Below are 17,442 nucleotides of genomic sequence, written 5' to 3' on the forward strand. Positions count from 1 at the left end.
GCCTGAAAGCATCTGTGAATGATACGGCGATGAGTGTGGCTCTGTTCCAATAGAACTTTATTTACAAAAGCAAGTGATGGACCAAATTGGATCCAAGAATCTGAAAAGCTCTTAGGTGTTAGTGGATTCAGATGGTTGATGTAGTGGGTTTAGAGGCTCACTTCCTCACTTCCTGACCAGGGCTTCTCAGACTTGAACCCTAAGCCATGACCAATGGGGGACCTTACAGACACTGGGGAAAAGTCCCATATAAAAGGCACTTGAGACATGGGTGCCTTTTAGTGTCTCTCAGTCACACTTGTGCCCAAAGCCCACCACATCTTGTCGTAATGCTGCCATTTTCAGATTGCAGAAAAGACCGTGAGATTGACCAGATCAGTGGCTTTCAAGCTTGAACATGCAATAGAATCACCCAGTGGGCTTGCTAAAACATTGATTACTGGGCCTCACTCGCAGAGTTTCTGATTCAGTAGGTCTGGGGTGGAGCCAAAGGATTCACATTTCTAACAAATTCCCAGGCAAGGCTGGTGCTCCAGGTCTGGGGACCAGGCTTTGAGAACCGCGGCGCTCCGTGATAAAAGCCTGAGGGTATACTGCCACCTAGTGGATAGTTCTTAGTAGTTAGCCTATGCTAATTATGCCTTTGATTTTTAAGTGTCCTAAAAGTTATACATCTTTTGTTATGGAGAAGAATTAAATTCATAAAGGCAATTTGTCATTTGTATCCTTGGGATTCCATAACCATATTCCAAACGCCTCTAAAGAAAAGAGGTGTCACATTATTTACAATAACATGGCAGCAATTTTAAATCAACTTAAACCAGAAACAGATTATTTTCCACGAGGGGAAAAACACTTTAAATATCTAAATAGAATAAAACTGCTGCTGGCTCTCTTCTCTGGCCACTCTCCCAATGCCAGATGCACATACCTCTCCTGAAAGGCAAAATCCACACCGCAGCTCTCCCCGCAGCTATTGGTGAACCATTTTAACTTGATGCAACTGCTGAAATTCATCAGGAGATCAGCCAAAATGAGCCTGTTTCAGATGCTGGGCTTTATGATCTTTGCACACACACAACTGCAACAATGGTAAAGGACCCTGATAACAGGCAACTATGTAAATACTTGGATTCCAACATAATGAAAATGGAATTACCCATTCTCACCTATCCATCCTAGAAAAAGACTGGGGCCCAACTCCACCTGGCACAAAATAAAGGTGTGCCACAGTCACCAACATCAGGTGACTTAGGACTGCATGCTTGGGGGGCTGCTGGAGTTTTGTCAGTGTGGAGAAACATATTAGGGTCATGCTACAAAGGATGGCTTGGTACCAGGAAAATGGAAATGACAGGGACCGGAATGGTTTTTGATGCCAACAGTTTATATTTGATCTCCAGATGCGATGCAGCTGACAGCTAATTCATTTGACTTAGATCTACACAGATCTCCCCTTTTAGTCCCACACATGCTGTGGGCATGCTAGTGTGAAAATGTGTCTGCCTAGGGTGTGCTTTGATTGAGAATTCTCTGGAACGAACACACTTGGAACCCCTGCAAATTCTGGAGTGCAGCACGTGGAACATCTGGTGAGAGTCTTTGTCTCTCCTGCTCGGCCCGAGTGCAGGTAATCCCATGGCATTCTTCACTTAAGTGGCTGATTCCAGCCTAACAAAGCTAGTATGAGTTCTTCAGGTTCATGTTCCGGTGCGCAAGGCTACCATTAAACTGCAAACCTTACGAGCTACTGGATGTGAACTCTGTGGCTCCTAATGAAAAAGCAACTGTAGCACATTACTTGGTAAGCTGTTTAGGAGGAATGCATGAGACGTGCAGAGCAAGATGGGAGCCCTCACTGACACAAGAGGTAACACACATGGAGGCCAACTCAAGTGTTCCAGCTTCCAGGGACAGCAGGAACATCAGACCCTCCTTTCCTCTGTCCCCAGAGGATCAGAGCTAACACTGATGGAGCCTTACTGTGTGCTGGGCATGTTTAGAAGCACACATTGTCTAAACAACAGGTGCTATGAGAAAGGTGCTATTATTACCTTCGTTTTACAGATGAGACATGACACTGATTGCCCCAGGTCAAATAGCTAATAGGTGGAAAAGCTGGTATTTGATCTTCAAAGTTCTTCTCCAAAGACTTCATTGTCTTAACCACTACACCATAAGACTTTGTGAGTCGAGCTTGGTCTCAGCTATCCATGGCGATCAAGACCCTGTTGACTGGTCTAGGGAAAGGCATGTGTGGCCTTCACTCCCCTGTAGTAGAATTACCCCTCAACGCTTACCATGACTTCATAGAGATCTAAGTGGATTTCCTGGCCCCCTGACACTGGGCTTGGCCGGTGACTCGCTTTGGCCAATGGGATGTTCCACCATGTGATTCGTGCAGGAGCTTGAAATATGCATGCACCTTAGGCATACCCCGTTATCTTGAGGGGCCCCAGAATGGTTCATGGAGCTGACCCAAATTGGACGGGCCCCCCACACCAGCTGTTTACTACACCGCATCATGTGTTGATCCAGCTCCTGAGCAGGTCTAGTCAACGATACACCGGGAGAGCTTTCTGGAATCAAGGGAGCCTCCAAAGGAGAAGCCGTTTTTTAGTTTGCCCCTCTTCTCTTCCTTGGGCACTGGTATGAGGACATCGTGCCTAGGGCTGGACACCATCTGGTGACCACAGGCAAAAGCACAAAGACAAAAGGCCAACACACTGAGGATGTCCAAGCAGAAAGAAGGACTGGTCCTAGGTCCTGGGTGATCTTATCGAGACCCTGAGCAATCACCCACCCCTGTGTTTTTCTGAGAAAAGCAATTTCCTCTTTGTTCAAGCCAGTATTCACTGGGATGTCTATTATTCACAGCCAAAGCCATTCCTAACTGCTCTTGACATTGTTAAGTTGACACAAATTTTACAAATGTATCTTCACATCTCCCTCTTTTTTCCTTAAGTTGGTTGGTCTCTCCAGAATAGCAGGAAGAAGTGACAAATCCTTGCTAGTATCAATAAATCAGTACCTGCTACTCACCTTGAAGTGATTAGTTTAGAGCTGCCCATGTGAGAAGCAGCTTAACTAAAATCAACCCTTGAATTGTGTTCATTGACGTAGTTGAGCTTCCAGAATACTTCCTTTCATATAATAGGTTCTCAGTATCGCTTGTTAAATGAGTAACCTAACTGAGTCGTTGCTGTTTCTCTGGATAGGCAATCATGTATATCTCTTGGGAATCTGTTTTGGCCGCTGTCTCCTTGAGGGGCCTCCTAGAAATCACACCAAGTGAATTTTGTGAAGCCTGCATATCAACAGACCTTTCCAAACTCAATGGAAGTCTTCTCATGATATGGTTACAAACAGAAACCCTAACAGCTTTATTGATATACAATTCTCCTGTTATAAAATTCACCTTTTAAAGTACACAGTTCAGCGGCTTTAGCACATTCCCAGGGTTGTGTAACCACCACAGAATTTTAGAGCATTTTCATCACCGCAAAAGGAAATCTCATACCCCAGTCACCCCCTGCACTCCCTCCCCCACCCCCCACCAATCTGCTTTCTGTCATTATGGATTTACTTATCCTAGACATTTCATATAAACGGAATCATACAATGTGTATGATTTATTGTGTCTGACTTACGTCATTCAGTGAAATGTTTTCAAGGTTCATCCATGTTGCAGTATCAGTACTTCATTCCTTTTTATAGCTGAATATTATTCCATTGTGTGGCTATACCACCTTTTATTTATCCATTCATCAGTTAAAGGACATTTGGATTGTTCCCATTTTTGGGCTATTATGGAGGACGCTGCTTTAGACATTTGCTTACAAGTTTTTGTGTGGCTGTTGTCTTCTTTTATCTTGGGCACATACACAGGAGTAGAATTGCTGGGTCACATGGTAACTCTATGTTTAAACTTTTGAGGAACTGCCAAACTGTTTCCCAAAGCAGTTGCACCATTGATATTCCTGTCAGCAGTATACAGACAGCTTCAGTTTCTCCATATCCTCACTAACACTTATTATCTTTCTCTTTGATTATAGATGTCCTAGTGGATGTGAAGTGGTATCTCTCTGTGGTTTTGCTTTGCATTTCCTGGAAGTCAAATGGCTTTGAGCATCTTTTCGTGTACTTATTTGACATTTGTATATCTTCTTTAGAAAAGTGTACAGACATAATCTTTTTTCTATAAGCTGATTTTGCTGAAAATGTTTGCAAGACTGAATTATGAAACCAAAATTCTTTTTTATCTAATAATAAACAAAATATTATTAAAACCTAATTATCTCACATGCCACAGATTTAGAATGCCTGTATCCACACAAAGAAAAAGATGACTGTTTTCTCAGTCACTAAAGTCCTATCACTTAGGATGGTTAGCATAGAAAGAAATCAGTCTACTTGGGTAAAAGTGTGATCAGAATTGATGAAAAGTTTAAATTCTAAATGGCTTTTAAAATACTCTTTTCTTTTTTTAATTACATGTAGTAGCTGAAACTAGCTTACCATGTACTTTAAAATTACAACTTTTCCCACTTTTTTGTATATCTACAAGAGAAAAGTTTGTTCTCTTGAGTTGTTATGTGCCAAGCATTGTAAAAGGTTTATCCCAATAATTAGTTCATTTAAACTTCACAAGAACCCTATGAAGAGAGTAGCATATTTTAATTTTCTATGCCATGTAACAAATATCCCAAAATTTAGTGGCTTAAAACAACCATAATTAATTATCTCTGATAGTTTCTCTGGGTCAAGAATTTGGATAAGACACAAGGGGATGGCTTGACTGCTACACAACATCTGGTGTCACAGTGAGAAGACTCTACGGCTGGGGACTGAAATAACAAATATTCCTCAAATATCTGGCAGTTGACGCTGGAGCTGATTGAAACCTTCACACTCTAGACACGATGCTGGGCAAAGAAAGTCAGACCCAAGAGAGGAGATACTGTGTGATTCCATTTATAGGAAGCTCAAAACTGGCAAATTAATCCGAAGAAATAGGAGTGAGAATAATGTCTACATTTGGGGGATGCTCTGACTGCGAGAGGTCACCAGGGATGCCTCTGCAGCTTGACCTGGTTGGTTGTGCAGATTTATAAACATATAAAACCCATCTGTATGGGCACTCAAGACTGTGCACTTTACTGTTATGTGAACTATACCTCAGTTTTTTAAAAAGAGGCTTAAGTTTTCAAAAAGAGGTTTAAATTAGTCCTGTGGTTCCCATATTTAGGGATTTCGTAAGCCTGTCAAATCCCAGACTTCCTTCACCTCCCCCCAATTGGAAGAAGTAATTTTCTATGATGACTATGGATTAATGTTATAACGAGGAAATGCTGAATGCTTACTTCTTAGGTTTAGAAAAATACAAGATTCACTTAGAAGTTATGCTCCCCAAGTCCCACGAGGGGGTGCTAAATAGCGGCCGTGATCCCTGAGGCTCTGCTCAATTGTCCCTGCTTTTCTTCATCCCCTTCCTGCTTTCAGGCTCTATCCCTGTGCACACTGGCCTCTAAGCAACAGGAAAGGACTAGACCAGTCCTTTTTTGAGGGCTTCTGTTTTATTAAAAAGAATGAGAAATGCCAAGACAGGATTTTGTAAAAATAGCGCTATTTTAGAGTTTTACATTGAACCTTACATAATGTGATGAACAATCTATTTATGGAAGAGTCCATACACTGTAGGTTACATTTCTGAGATTGTTGGGTATTTTCAGCATCTCTCCTCAAGGAGCCATTTCCAGCCAAAGAAACACATCCTTGCCCCTTCCAACACATACCAATATACCACACGCGCATGTGCACGCGCGCGCGCGCGCGCACACACACACACACACACACACACACACACACACACACACACACGCAGGGTTCAGCCAGATGAGATGTGGGAATCTCCCAGGTTCCCGTTACCCCACAGCCTATAGAACTCCCAACAGTCTGTGAGTTTCCAAACAAAAATCTGACAATCTCATCCACAGCGAAAAGACTGAATCCAAAGCTAAACAATTCATCCGAACTGTGAACATTTTTATAGATAAAGAGTTTCTTTATTAATGATTCGACCATACATGCTGGTTCTATTGTAGCAAAAAGCTGGGTAGGACCTCTGGTCCTCAGATCCCTGGGTTCTGTAAGTAGTGGTCGTTTGTCAGAAACTGGATTTTGACTCTAACTGCCTTGGACTGGAGAAGCAGCCCAGGAAGAGCACGACGTTACTCCTGCCTAAGTGATGACTTTCTGAAGAAAACCCCAGAGGAGCGACGCCCTGCGCGCGGAGCATCACTCAGCAGCGGCCGCCCGGCCCAGCGCTGGAGGGGAGGGGAGGTCTGCGGAGGGAGGTTTAAGAGCTTCTGGGCTTCCTGTCTCTTCAAAGCTTCAGACTGGCAGAGAGAGGAAGTCTCTGCTGGTCCTTAACAAAAGCCAAGACTCCGGGGGGCAGGGAGCAAGTCACACGGAAATCCGACCTCCCTGAGAGCCCTCTGAATGTTCAGTTTGGCCTTATCTTGATTTGGAGGTGAGGAAAGAGTACAGACCAAGTATGGGGAATGTCCATATATGTTCATTTTGTTATTACTATTATAACTCACATAGTAACTGCTATGATCGAGGCACTGGGCTAAGCGCATTCCACTCATTTAATCCTCCCAACAACCCTCTGAGTAGGTGTTTATTAGCACTATTTAGATACGGGAAAACTGCAGCACAAAGTGGGTGGGTGATGTTACGGACTGAATTATGCCCCTCCCCACCCTCACCCCCACCACCGGCCAAATCCATAAACTGAAGCCCTAACCCCCAGTGTGACTGTGCTCAGAGATAGAGCCTTTAAGGAAGTCATTAAGGTGAAATGAGGTCATAAGGGCCGTGATCCAGTAGAACTGGTGTCCTTAGAAGAGGGGGAAGAGACACTGCAAAGAGAGAAAAGGTCATGTGAGGACAGAGCAGGAAGATAGCCACCTGCAAGCCAAGACAGGAGTTCTTGCCAGAAACCAACCCTGCTGACCCCTTGATCTTGGACTCCAACCTTCCAGAACTGAGAAAAAATAAGTTTCTGTTGTTTTAGCCTCCCAGCCTATGGTATTCTGTCATGTGGACTAATACAGGTGACTTGCCCGAGATCTTCTGCCTGGCAAATGGAAGAGCTGACACTCGAATCCAGGCCATTGGCAGCTGAGTATGTGGTTTTAATGACTTTTGCACAGTGCCTCTTGCCCTGTGATGATGAACAGGGGAACTGCTAACGTGCATAGGTGCTTCTCGGCCCCAGCCCACCCAGCAAGCACTTTGCATAGATTAGACATTTAATACCAAAAACAATCCTGTGAGGTTAGTGCTACTATCGCCCCTATTTCGCTAAAGCCTTAAGAGTATCCAGTGGGGGCAAACTCACTCCAGAGCTAGCTTAGAATGCTCTGCTATACTATAATTAATTATAACTGTTAGAAATCATTATGTTATGAGCAGGGCTACTATCTGGCCAGGACTGTTCAACTAGGCCTCCTGAGTGAGAGAACACAGTTGAGTCACAGAATAATTAAGCCCCCACTTCTCTGAGAAGGCCTTTGAAATAAATAAGCCAATGTGGAAGTGTCTCCACTAAGACCTCTCAGCCTTGGAGTAAACGGGCCAGTGGGGAAACCGCGCTGCTCTGATGCAGGGGCAGGGAGAGAGGAGGGCAGTGCTAGAGGCACATAACCCAGCCTGGACTCTGTGGTGGATAGATGGACACGGACACGGCCCCTCTTGCTTTGACTAAGCAATGGCTAATGGGGACTCTGCCGCGGTCAGTTAGAGTCCAAGGGAGGTCATTAGAATCGCCTCTGCCCCCACCACATCCATCTAGAGAGAGAAAAGACCCCCACCTTCATTTTTATCACACTCCTATGCATTCCCCTAAACAAGCCTTGTTTCCTTTTTTAGGTAGTTGATTTCGTTGCGACCCATGGATGGGTTAGGAAGGACTGAAATAAAACATCTCTTTTCTGCTGTCATAGCATTTCCCAAAGGGCGAGATGTAGGAGCACCTGAGAGAGGCCCTTTTCAATTCGTTCTCAACCATGTCAGGTTAAATCACTTGGAAGCAGTTTGATTCATAAAGCCTTAAAGATTTGTTAGGCAAGACCCAAGCAGTGTTTACAGTCCAGGGCTTATTTTCTCCACTACTGAGGCACAATGTTCTCAGTATCCCAACCCCAAGAATTATGTTTTCTATTCCAGCTGGTAGAAAAACACTATTCCTGGCCATGCACAAGTGTCTGTACTACAGCCTCTAATCTTTGCAGGTTCCTTCCTCAAGTTATCTCCTCACATGTGCACGTTGCTCGGCACTCTGCCTCGTACCTGAGACCCTCTGCAGGCTTCCAGAGCTCTCGTCATGCCGATCCCTCCTCTCTCACGCTCTGTAATGTCAGCTCTTGCCAGTATGGTCTCCCCCGACTTTCAGCTCCATCCCAACCAAGGTTATTGAAGAGCCACTGGGCCCCACCCAGTTTCTCCCTCCATGCACCACAGCCTGAAATTTCTCTAAGGCAGTAAACTGGAGTGATCACAAGCCTACCCTTGTTTCTCTCTTGAAGGGACCACTGGTGTTCCTTGCCTGAATTACAGTATCTTGCAAACTGCTGTTTCATATGTTATCGATTTTGTTTTGTTTTTTGGTTGTTTTAAGTGGCAGGGTAAATCTCACTCCATCTTGGTTTTAAGTAAAAGTTTCCTGTTTACTTTCAATTAGATTTTATAATTTTCTTCACATGGGCCCTGTGCCTTCTCCTTAAATTGTGTCTAAATATCTTCTAATTTTTATTGCTATTCTAACTATTTCCTCCCATCTCATCTAAGTAATTTCTAGAGTGGGAAAAAAACTGGTTTGTGTATATGTTCCATCAAATTTGTTGACAGATGTCCTGAAATTGAACCACGCATTGGTCGTAATGTATTCAGAGGCAAGTAACAGGAAGAGAAGCAAGCGTGTAGGGCTGGTGCAGCTGCCCCACAATGCCAACACAGACCGAGCTCAGCTCCACCTCCTCAGCGCACTGACTTCTGTCCTGGTGCTTGTTACTTCGTGGTACAAGATGACAGCTGCAACTCCAGGCTTCATGTTATGTGATCCAAGTAGGAAGAAGGGGAAGCAGAGTGGCAACTCCCTTATCAGGAAAACAAGATTTCTCAGAATGAGTTGGATGGATTAGATTGTGTGTTATTTGCCAGAACTACATTTGACCACCTGTAACAGGATCAGTCTGGGAAGCAAATGTTTGGTGGGAGATTTTACCACAAATTCACAAAGAAATCAGGCTTCTGGTGGTAATGAAGATTTTATATTGGACAGGTAATTAGCAGGTCTACAAGCCACTCTTGCATTCTTAAAACAAACTCCACTGGCCCACAGTGAATTATTCTTTTAAATACATTACTAGATTCTATTTGACAGTATTTTGGCATTTGCTTTTTTAAGACTACTGCAATATTCAGGATCAAAGACTTGAACTAAGGTAGCAGCAATGGCAATATTCAATGTATTTTTAGAGGTATCATCAAGGCCCTGTGATCAGACCTAATTAACTACACACACAAATGCTAGGAAACAAAATGTGAAATGCTACACAAACTTAAAGAGTGAATAATCACCAGTGGTGTTAAATGTTAAATTGTCTTTAAACACCAAAGACGAAATATCTGTGAAGTTTTCCACAGATTTCTATTAATTCATAATGGCCTAGATTAGGCACTTTAATCAACATGTAGAAAAAACACCAATCTTTCTCTCTGAACCTTTATTAAAATATAACTGTTGAATGTTTTTAAGTCTTCATCTTTCAGATACACACTGAAAAATAGATGAAATGATACATTTAATATTTGCTTCAAAATAACATGGAAGTCATAGAAGGAAACGTGGATAAAGGTGAAACAATGACCATGAGTTGATTATCTCAGATGGGTATTGGGTACACAGGCCTCATTGTATTAGTCTACTTTTGAATACATTTGGAATTTCCCATAATAGAAAAAAATTTTAATGTTTATGGAATGGAAGCATATCTGTGTTTGCACATATACAAATATTTGTTTTAAAATGATAAAAAAAGTGTTTAGTAGGGATTCTATTCCACGGGAGCTGTATGAGGTCCATATTCATGAGAGGATAGCTGTGCTCCTGAACTTGGTCATAAGCAGCCATGGGTAGAGCCTGGACCAGCCCTCCAGTAACTGCTGCCACCTTCCTCCTCAGTCTACAACCCCAGATGGTTCCTGAGTCCAGCTCTAGATTTTTTCAAATTCATAAAAATATTCACAGCAACAAACATTGCACTTATGTACGCTACCAGCACTTATGTTCCCTGTTTCAGCCATACTTGGGCTGAATCTTAAGCCCACAAAATGCTTCAAAGATTCAATAGTCATACACATTTAAAATACCTAGAAAAATAATGTAATTAGAATTTATACAAAGTAGATTTTTACAAAACAAGTACACTACATCATGAATTACTTTTTATAGCCAAGCACAAAAATGTGGGAATATACATGGAAGTATACGTTTAAGAAAAAACATTTATTTCTAAATGCTGAGTGGAAGGCAGAGACTGAGTTCTGGTTTACTCATAGAACTTTAAAATAGAACTTTAATTTGCTAGCAGAAATTTTCATTCCATTCTCAAGCTTCTAAAAGCAGTTCCTGAAGGGGTTAGACAGCTGTTCCTCTTTCCAAATTCTGTTTAATTTCAGCTGTATATTTCCCATAGAATCTTTCAGCTTTCTTGTTGAATTTGGCATTCCTTTCATTAATGTAGTCAATATCTGCATCATCATTGTAGGGACGTCTCCGGCTATATTTGTCTCGTTTTTCAATCCTGGGGGAAGTAATAATTTACAAAATTAAAAATTGGTTTTTTGATCTAAATAAAACATGGCCAAATAGTTATGAACAGAATCAGTGCACTTAGAATAGCACACTTGGGCTTGTGGGTAGGGGTGCCAGTTTTCATTAAGATGAAGTTGAAACTGCTTAATTAACAGCACAACCCAGGGTATGAACTGTGAAACTCTGCAAATACAAACTCATCTTTAGAATGCTTTTTAAAAAGCAATGATACATTGTTAGAAACTGATCACATAAAATTATTACTGAAAAGTATAATAATATTAATAATAACCACAGCTAAATATGAACAGAGTACACAGTATGTACTGGACATTATTAATACTCACATGTACTAATTCCTAAAATAGAAATTCATTCTGTACTGCCTAATATTCACCCCATCAGTATTAAGACAGATAAATATAATAAGGGTGCATTTACTAAAACATTCATACTTCTTCAAATTAAATAGTGGAATGGTTGTACTAAAGTAAAAGCCCTTAGAGGAAAATAATTTTCTTTAGACCTTTCCCTGCTTCAATTATAACAACTCAAATTTCATCAATAATTTGCATCGCCATTCCAAATCATAGACCTCAACCTGTACTTGCTATCTGTCCCCAAAACCAACACAGATACCAGGTCAGAAAGGAATGAGTACAGTACCTGTCTTTTCAATTCATTCTAAGCACATTTTGTCCATTTTGTCATTAAATATGTAAAATTTCAGGACACTGTACTGAGTACTCACTGTTTTTCCAGATCTATGACCATCCTATCGATTTCCTCCGTGGAAGGCACATGTGTTCCATGAAGAAGACTGTTGGACGTTGGGAAAAACTCTTCTCCACTGAAAAGACAGCAAATTGGACTTAACAGTAACACTACAAGTGTGCCACATTTTCTAATTTCAAACCAAACTACCATTCACAAGGAGAGAAAAACATATACATATATTTAACTGTGGGATCCTACCCTTTTCTTTTAAAAGAAAATACAGAATTGGGAGGGACCTAAGAAATCACCTACTCAAACATTTTCATTCTATAAATCAAAAAGCCAAGGGCAGAGGTTAAAGAACTTGCTTCTAAGTTCAGATTTCTCTTTCCACTGAAGCAGGGTTGGCAAACTACACCATCTGTTTTTGCAAATGGTTTTACTGGAACACTGCCAGCCCATTTGTTTATGTATCCTCTATGCTTTCATATCACAACAGCAGAGTTCAGTACTTGTGGCATGAGACTATATAGCCCATAAACCTAAAATGTTTACTACCTGGTCTTTACAGAAAAAGTCCACCCATCCTGGCACTAAAGCATTCTGACCCCTAAAATATCTGAGTAACTATGATAATCTGGGTGTTAAACACCCAACACTCAATCTTAGAATGCCCAGCTAGATAACCAGATGATTAGCTTAACTGCTGTGCAGTGAGCAATAAACAGTGTTATCAAGGCCGGAAACCATTCTCAGCTGCTGATAATCCATACATAAGCATTAAAGTGTGTCTACATTCATGTTTGAGTGTATGTTTGAATATACACACACACAAACACATCTCTTTTACTTCGGGGTGAAAAAGGAACCTGCATGAACCCTGTCAACATACTGCTTTTCTCTCAGTCTCTCATATGTTTCCAAGTCAGGTTTGATCTGTTTGGTTAGCCGATGATATTGACGCAACTGAGCAGCAGCATAATCTAAAAATAAAATGAGAATCACAGATGACATATTTCTTTGTTTGGTCATTACTCTTCCAACAAATTCAGAATTACTATTACTAATATATGCACAAGACACTAATCCAAGCAGAGCCTCTACCCTGAAAATGAAGCTGATATAGGCTTTAATTAACCACAAAGAATAAAAGAATCCTGCTGACTGAAGCATAGCCTTTTTTACTTCTGTTCTATGAGACATATTTTTCTAGGGTTTAAACCTCTTAAAGAATATTCCATGGAGGAGCATACACTTTACTAAAACCAAAAATACTAAAGGGCCCATTATGTAAGGGGCCCATTCGATAAGTAAAGGTCAGTTTTACCTGAAAATCCCAGATCAGGGTTTTTTCTCTTTTTTTTCCTCTCCCACCTTTCTGCATCTTCTGCACTGATCTCCAGCAACTTCACTTTCTCATAGTCTTCCCCTCTTGCTGCACATTCCTGAAAAGGGGGGAAAAAATACCTGAAATTCTGATGGAGCAATTATGTGATCTATTTTAACACAAGACTGAACAAAGATGTCAAGCAACATTTAAGAAATAATGATTAATAATTCAAAGAAATATGGGAATCTGCTGCAGTATATAAGAATTGCATCAATTTAAAAAATACTCAATATTTAGCAGGTGTCAGACCCTCTTTTAAATGTTTTACATGTATTGACTCACATAATACATAATTTACTCAAGTTATTATTATAGCCCATTTTACAGGTGAGAAAATAAGAGGCACAGAGAGGGTAAATAATTTGCCCAAAGTGCTGCAGCCAGTAAACAGCAGAACCAGGATTTGAACTCTGGTGGTCTGGCTCCACAGCCAGTGTACAAAAATCACCATTTTCTACTGTCTTGATACAATAGTAAAACAGGATAGATCGCTTATAAAGATAGCAGAATAGATCCTAACCTTTTTCTTTTCTTCTTCCTGTAGTTCCCACTCCAAACGAGCTTTTTTGGCTTCCCAGTTTGCAGGTAACTTAAGTCTTTTATCTTCTTCAACAACTTCCTGGTGGTTTAACTTACGAGCTTCATTCTAAAACCATAACACAAAAAGTTTGTCAGCTGAAACATGAAAATAAATCCAAACCAATCTTGCCTTCTCTGAGGAGGGCCAGGTAAGACACATTAACAAAAGAACTCCATTTTCTCTGAAAAGCAACAGAGAGCTGTCAAATGATTTCTGAGCAAGGCAACAGCCTGATTAGGTCTGCATGTGTCTAGTCAAGGAATGTGTTGGGCTGCACTGGCTGCTGTTCTAGAGGCCTGGCAGGTGATGTCAGCTTTGCTTGTTTAGCTGTGTGGACCCTCTGAGCAGGTCCCTTAAGGTTGGCTCTGACAGTTTCTCACAGTGGGGAGGGCATGTTACTGTGGCATATTAAGCAGACCAGATAGCATCTCTCACGTGACAAGAAAGATAATTCTATTTTTAATTCTCTCTTAATCTTGACTAATTCAACACAAAAAAAGCCTTCATGTGAGGTGGGGAGGGGGACTTAATACCTATCTTAATATCTCTAACCTTTTCCAAGTCCCCTCCTTAAATATTTTAACTGTTTATGGCAAATGAAAGGGATTTTTCATTTGAATTACCCTATGAAGAGTCTGTTTTAAAATAAATTTAACTGCATAAAATAAAACGAGTACCTCACCTTAAAGGCAATTTAAGTTGGATGTTTCTTAGTCACAGCCTGGTGGCAGAAAGCCATGTTTCCTAATTTCCCACTGCATGGTCTTTACACAGACCTTCCAAGTAAATATTTAAGTTAGTTTAATTCTTTATTAGACTAATATTTTCTAGGCAGAGATATTCCTCTCATCTATCACCCCTCAGATACCCTTGGTTCTGGCAATGTCCTGCAGTTGAACACACGAAGAACACACCTATAGTCACACAAAGTTGTGTTTTTCAAACTGAGGGAGACAGCAAACCATGGGGAACCATAGGCATTTCAGTGACAGGGTGGTGGGAGGAGTTGGTTAGAGGATTTGGGTTTGTACCAGTGACTGGAGGGTAAGGTTCAAGGAAGCATGGTTGTGCTCTGGATTAGGCACTGTCAGAATGCCAGGGCATTTTATGACTGGATACCTTTTTTTTTTTTTTTTGGCTTTAAACAACAAATGTTTATTTTTCCTTCACACTACAAGTATATTGAAGGGGGGGGCTCCATTCAGCCTTGTCTTCACTCTGTGACCCAGGTGATGGAGCAATCATTATCTTAGATTTTTCTGGTCATGGTAACAGAAAAAGTTCTGAAAAGGTCTCATACCAGCCATAAATTTCTTGCCTTGAAGTGACATACACCATTTCCATTCACAATGACTGGATAACTTTTTACACAGGATTAATAAATTTTTGTATGAGACAGGATTAACAAAGTAAGACTAATGCTGCATTTGGTAGCAGTCACTTAATAGAAGAGGGAGATGTGTTATCATTTCTGTGGTTTGAAGTCTTATTTTAGTCTCACTATAACAGTGAGAGTGATAATGGGGTTTTGTGAAACCCCGGACAAGCTGTCAGTCAGGCCACTTCAAGTTGAAATAGTCAAGACCTTTCCTTTCTCCGTCCAACTGCAACCAGTTGTTGCTAGACTCTTATTCCTAGTATCAATTCTCTTCTTTTGCTTTTGCTCCCTCTACTTGGATGTTTCTTCCTCCAACTTCTTTATTTTTCTGCTAACATCTTACTCATCTTTTAAAAGATCGTTTAGCCCAAAGAATACAAGTTCTCAGATTCAAAAACACATATGTACATGAATGCAACTCTATTATTACCTAGTAATAGTGTGTATTATTATAATAACATACAATTATTTAGCTTGGGTAAAATTAGAATGGTGTGCATTTAAGATGTCATCCAGGTTGCATTTTTCTAGATCCTCTGAAAAGTATTACTTCCTTTAATAAATTGCATCATAATCTGTATCACATGCAAAAACAAAAAAAAAAGAAATATGCACCCCTATGTTTATCACAGCACTATTTACAATAGCCAAGATATGGAAGCAACCTAAGCGTCCATCAGTAGATGAATGGATAAAGAAGATGTGGTACATACACACAATGGAATACTATTCAGCCATAAGAAACAAATCCTACCATTTGCAACAACATGGATGGAGCTAGAGGATATTATGCTCAGTGAAATAAGTCAGGCGGAGAAAGACAAGTGCCAAATGATTTCCCTCATTTGTGGAGTATAACAATGGAGCAAAACTGAAGGAACAAAACAGTAGCAGACTCACAGAGTCCAAGAAGGGACTAGGTTACCAAAGGGGAGGGGTGTGGAAGGGTGGTGAGGGACAGAGAAGGGGATTGAGGGGTATTATGTTTAGTACACATGGTGTGAGGGGTCACGGGGAAAACAGTGTAGCACAGCGAAGGCAAACAGTGAATCTGTGGCATCTTACTACACTGATGGACAGTGACTGCAATGGAGTATGGGCGGGGACTTGATACTATGGGTAAATGTAATAACCACACTGTTTTTTCATGTGAAACCTTCATAAGAGTGTATATCAGTAATACCTGAGTAAAATAAAATTTTAAAAAAGATGGTTTAGGCGGCACCTCTTATATGAGGTACTCCCTGTAGCACGCCATACTGTACTAATCTCTCCTCCTCTGCACTCCAGGGCACTTTCTTCCTAACTCTAGCATGTTCTCTACCACAAAAACTTCTGGCTACAAGGTCGGCTCCTCTTCTTAAAGGCAAAGGCTTTATCTTAATCATCTATTTCGCCACCAACTAGCTGAACCACTGACACTGTAGACTTTCAGAGATCTGCTGATTATTTTTGAACGAAGAGGCAATCAGCTCCCTTATTAACACTGGACAAGTTTTATCCAGTCTCTAGCTCTAATATTCTCTAAAGTGAAGAGTTTATTAGAATCATATAGCAGGGAAGCTTTCTGAAATAAACCCAGCCCAGATAAATCGGTAGTTAGGAGAAGGGTTGGAGAGAGCATGTCTATTTTCAAATGTGATTCCTATGTGCTGCCAGGCTTGAGAACCGACAGATCCTTCATCCAGGACAGACCAGCTGCGGATGTCAGGAGCGCTAGGGAGCCCTCCTCCACCCTCCACAAACGCGCACAGGCCCGCCCCGGGACCAGTCTCGGCGGGCCGTCTGGGTTGCTCACCCGCTTCAGGTGCAGCTCCCGGAACTTGCGCAGTCTCTGTTCGCGCTTCTGAGCGGCCAGCTCCTCGGGCGCGGCTAGGGGCTGCTCCTCCTCCGCGCGGCCCACCGGCACCTACGGCAAGGGAGGGCCGGCTGGAGGCGGAGGCGGGGCCGGCACGGCCTGTCCCGGGACGGCCGGGCCGAGTTCCCGCCAGTCCCGACAGGCCAGGCCGGGCCCTCTCCGCCGACCCGACCCCACAGTGCCCGCGCTTCCCTAGCCCGGCACCCCAGTATCTCATCAGCTTCTTGCCCTTGAAGAACCCCCGGAGCCCTCACCAACAAAAAGCCCTGGGTAGAACCCGTAGCACTCACCTCCTCGGGCCGAGTTACAGCCGCCATCACAGGCTTTCTATTCCCACTTCCGGCAACAACACAGAGCACTTCCGCCGGCCCTAGGGCAGCCCCTCCGATACGTGCTAGTAACCCACTGAAGCCCCGCCCCTTCCTGGCAGCCTCAGGCTCTTGGGACCAATCCCTGACCCTCCTAGCAGTGAGATATTTTCGATTGGTAGTGCCTTGCGCAGCCGTTAAAGGCCGCAGGAGGGCCGTTGAGGGGTGAGGCGGGGAGAGAAGGGATGGAGTGGCTTCTGTTGGGCAAGGTTGGCAAGGAATGGCCGATCCAGAACCCAGCAGACGATGACCTCAACTGTGTACTG

General features: G+C 42.1%; 1 protein-coding gene across 1 annotated transcript; it reads right to left on the reverse strand.

The window, feature by feature from the left end:
* Positions 1 to 9,779: 9,779 nt before the first annotated feature.
* Positions 9,780 to 17,216, reverse strand: SYF2 (SYF2 pre-mRNA splicing factor). The gene is made up of 7 exons (XM_036914763.2): positions 17,099 to 17,216; positions 16,749 to 16,859; positions 13,513 to 13,638; positions 12,930 to 13,047; positions 12,495 to 12,585; positions 11,637 to 11,735; positions 9,780 to 10,874 (listed from the first exon to the last, which is right to left on the reverse strand). The coding sequence occupies exons 1-7, from the start codon at positions 17,123 to 17,125 to the stop codon at positions 10,709 to 10,711; spliced, it is 738 nt and encodes a 245-aa protein (XP_036770658.1). The 5' UTR covers positions 17,126 to 17,216; the 3' UTR covers positions 9,780 to 10,708.
* Positions 17,217 to 17,442: the final 226 nt, after the last annotated feature.

Source organism: Manis pentadactyla, chromosome 4 (genome assembly GCF_030020395.1).
Source record: "Manis pentadactyla isolate mManPen7 chromosome 4, mManPen7.hap1, whole genome shotgun sequence".
Classification (NCBI taxonomy): Eukaryota; Metazoa; Chordata; class Mammalia; order Pholidota; family Manidae; genus Manis; species Manis pentadactyla.

Coding starts and splice junctions, on each gene's coding strand:
- SYF2 (XM_036914763.2), bottom strand. CDS start 17,125: ATGGCGGCTGTAACTCGGCCCGAGGAG. Junction 12,586..12,929: donor CCCTGATCTGGGATTTTCAG/GTAAAACTGACC, acceptor TTTTATTTTTAG/ATTATGCTGCTGCTCAGTTG. Junction 11,736..12,494: donor GAGAGACTGAGAGAAAAGCA/GTATGTTGACAG, acceptor CTGTCTTTTCAG/TGGAGAAGAGTTTTTCCCAA.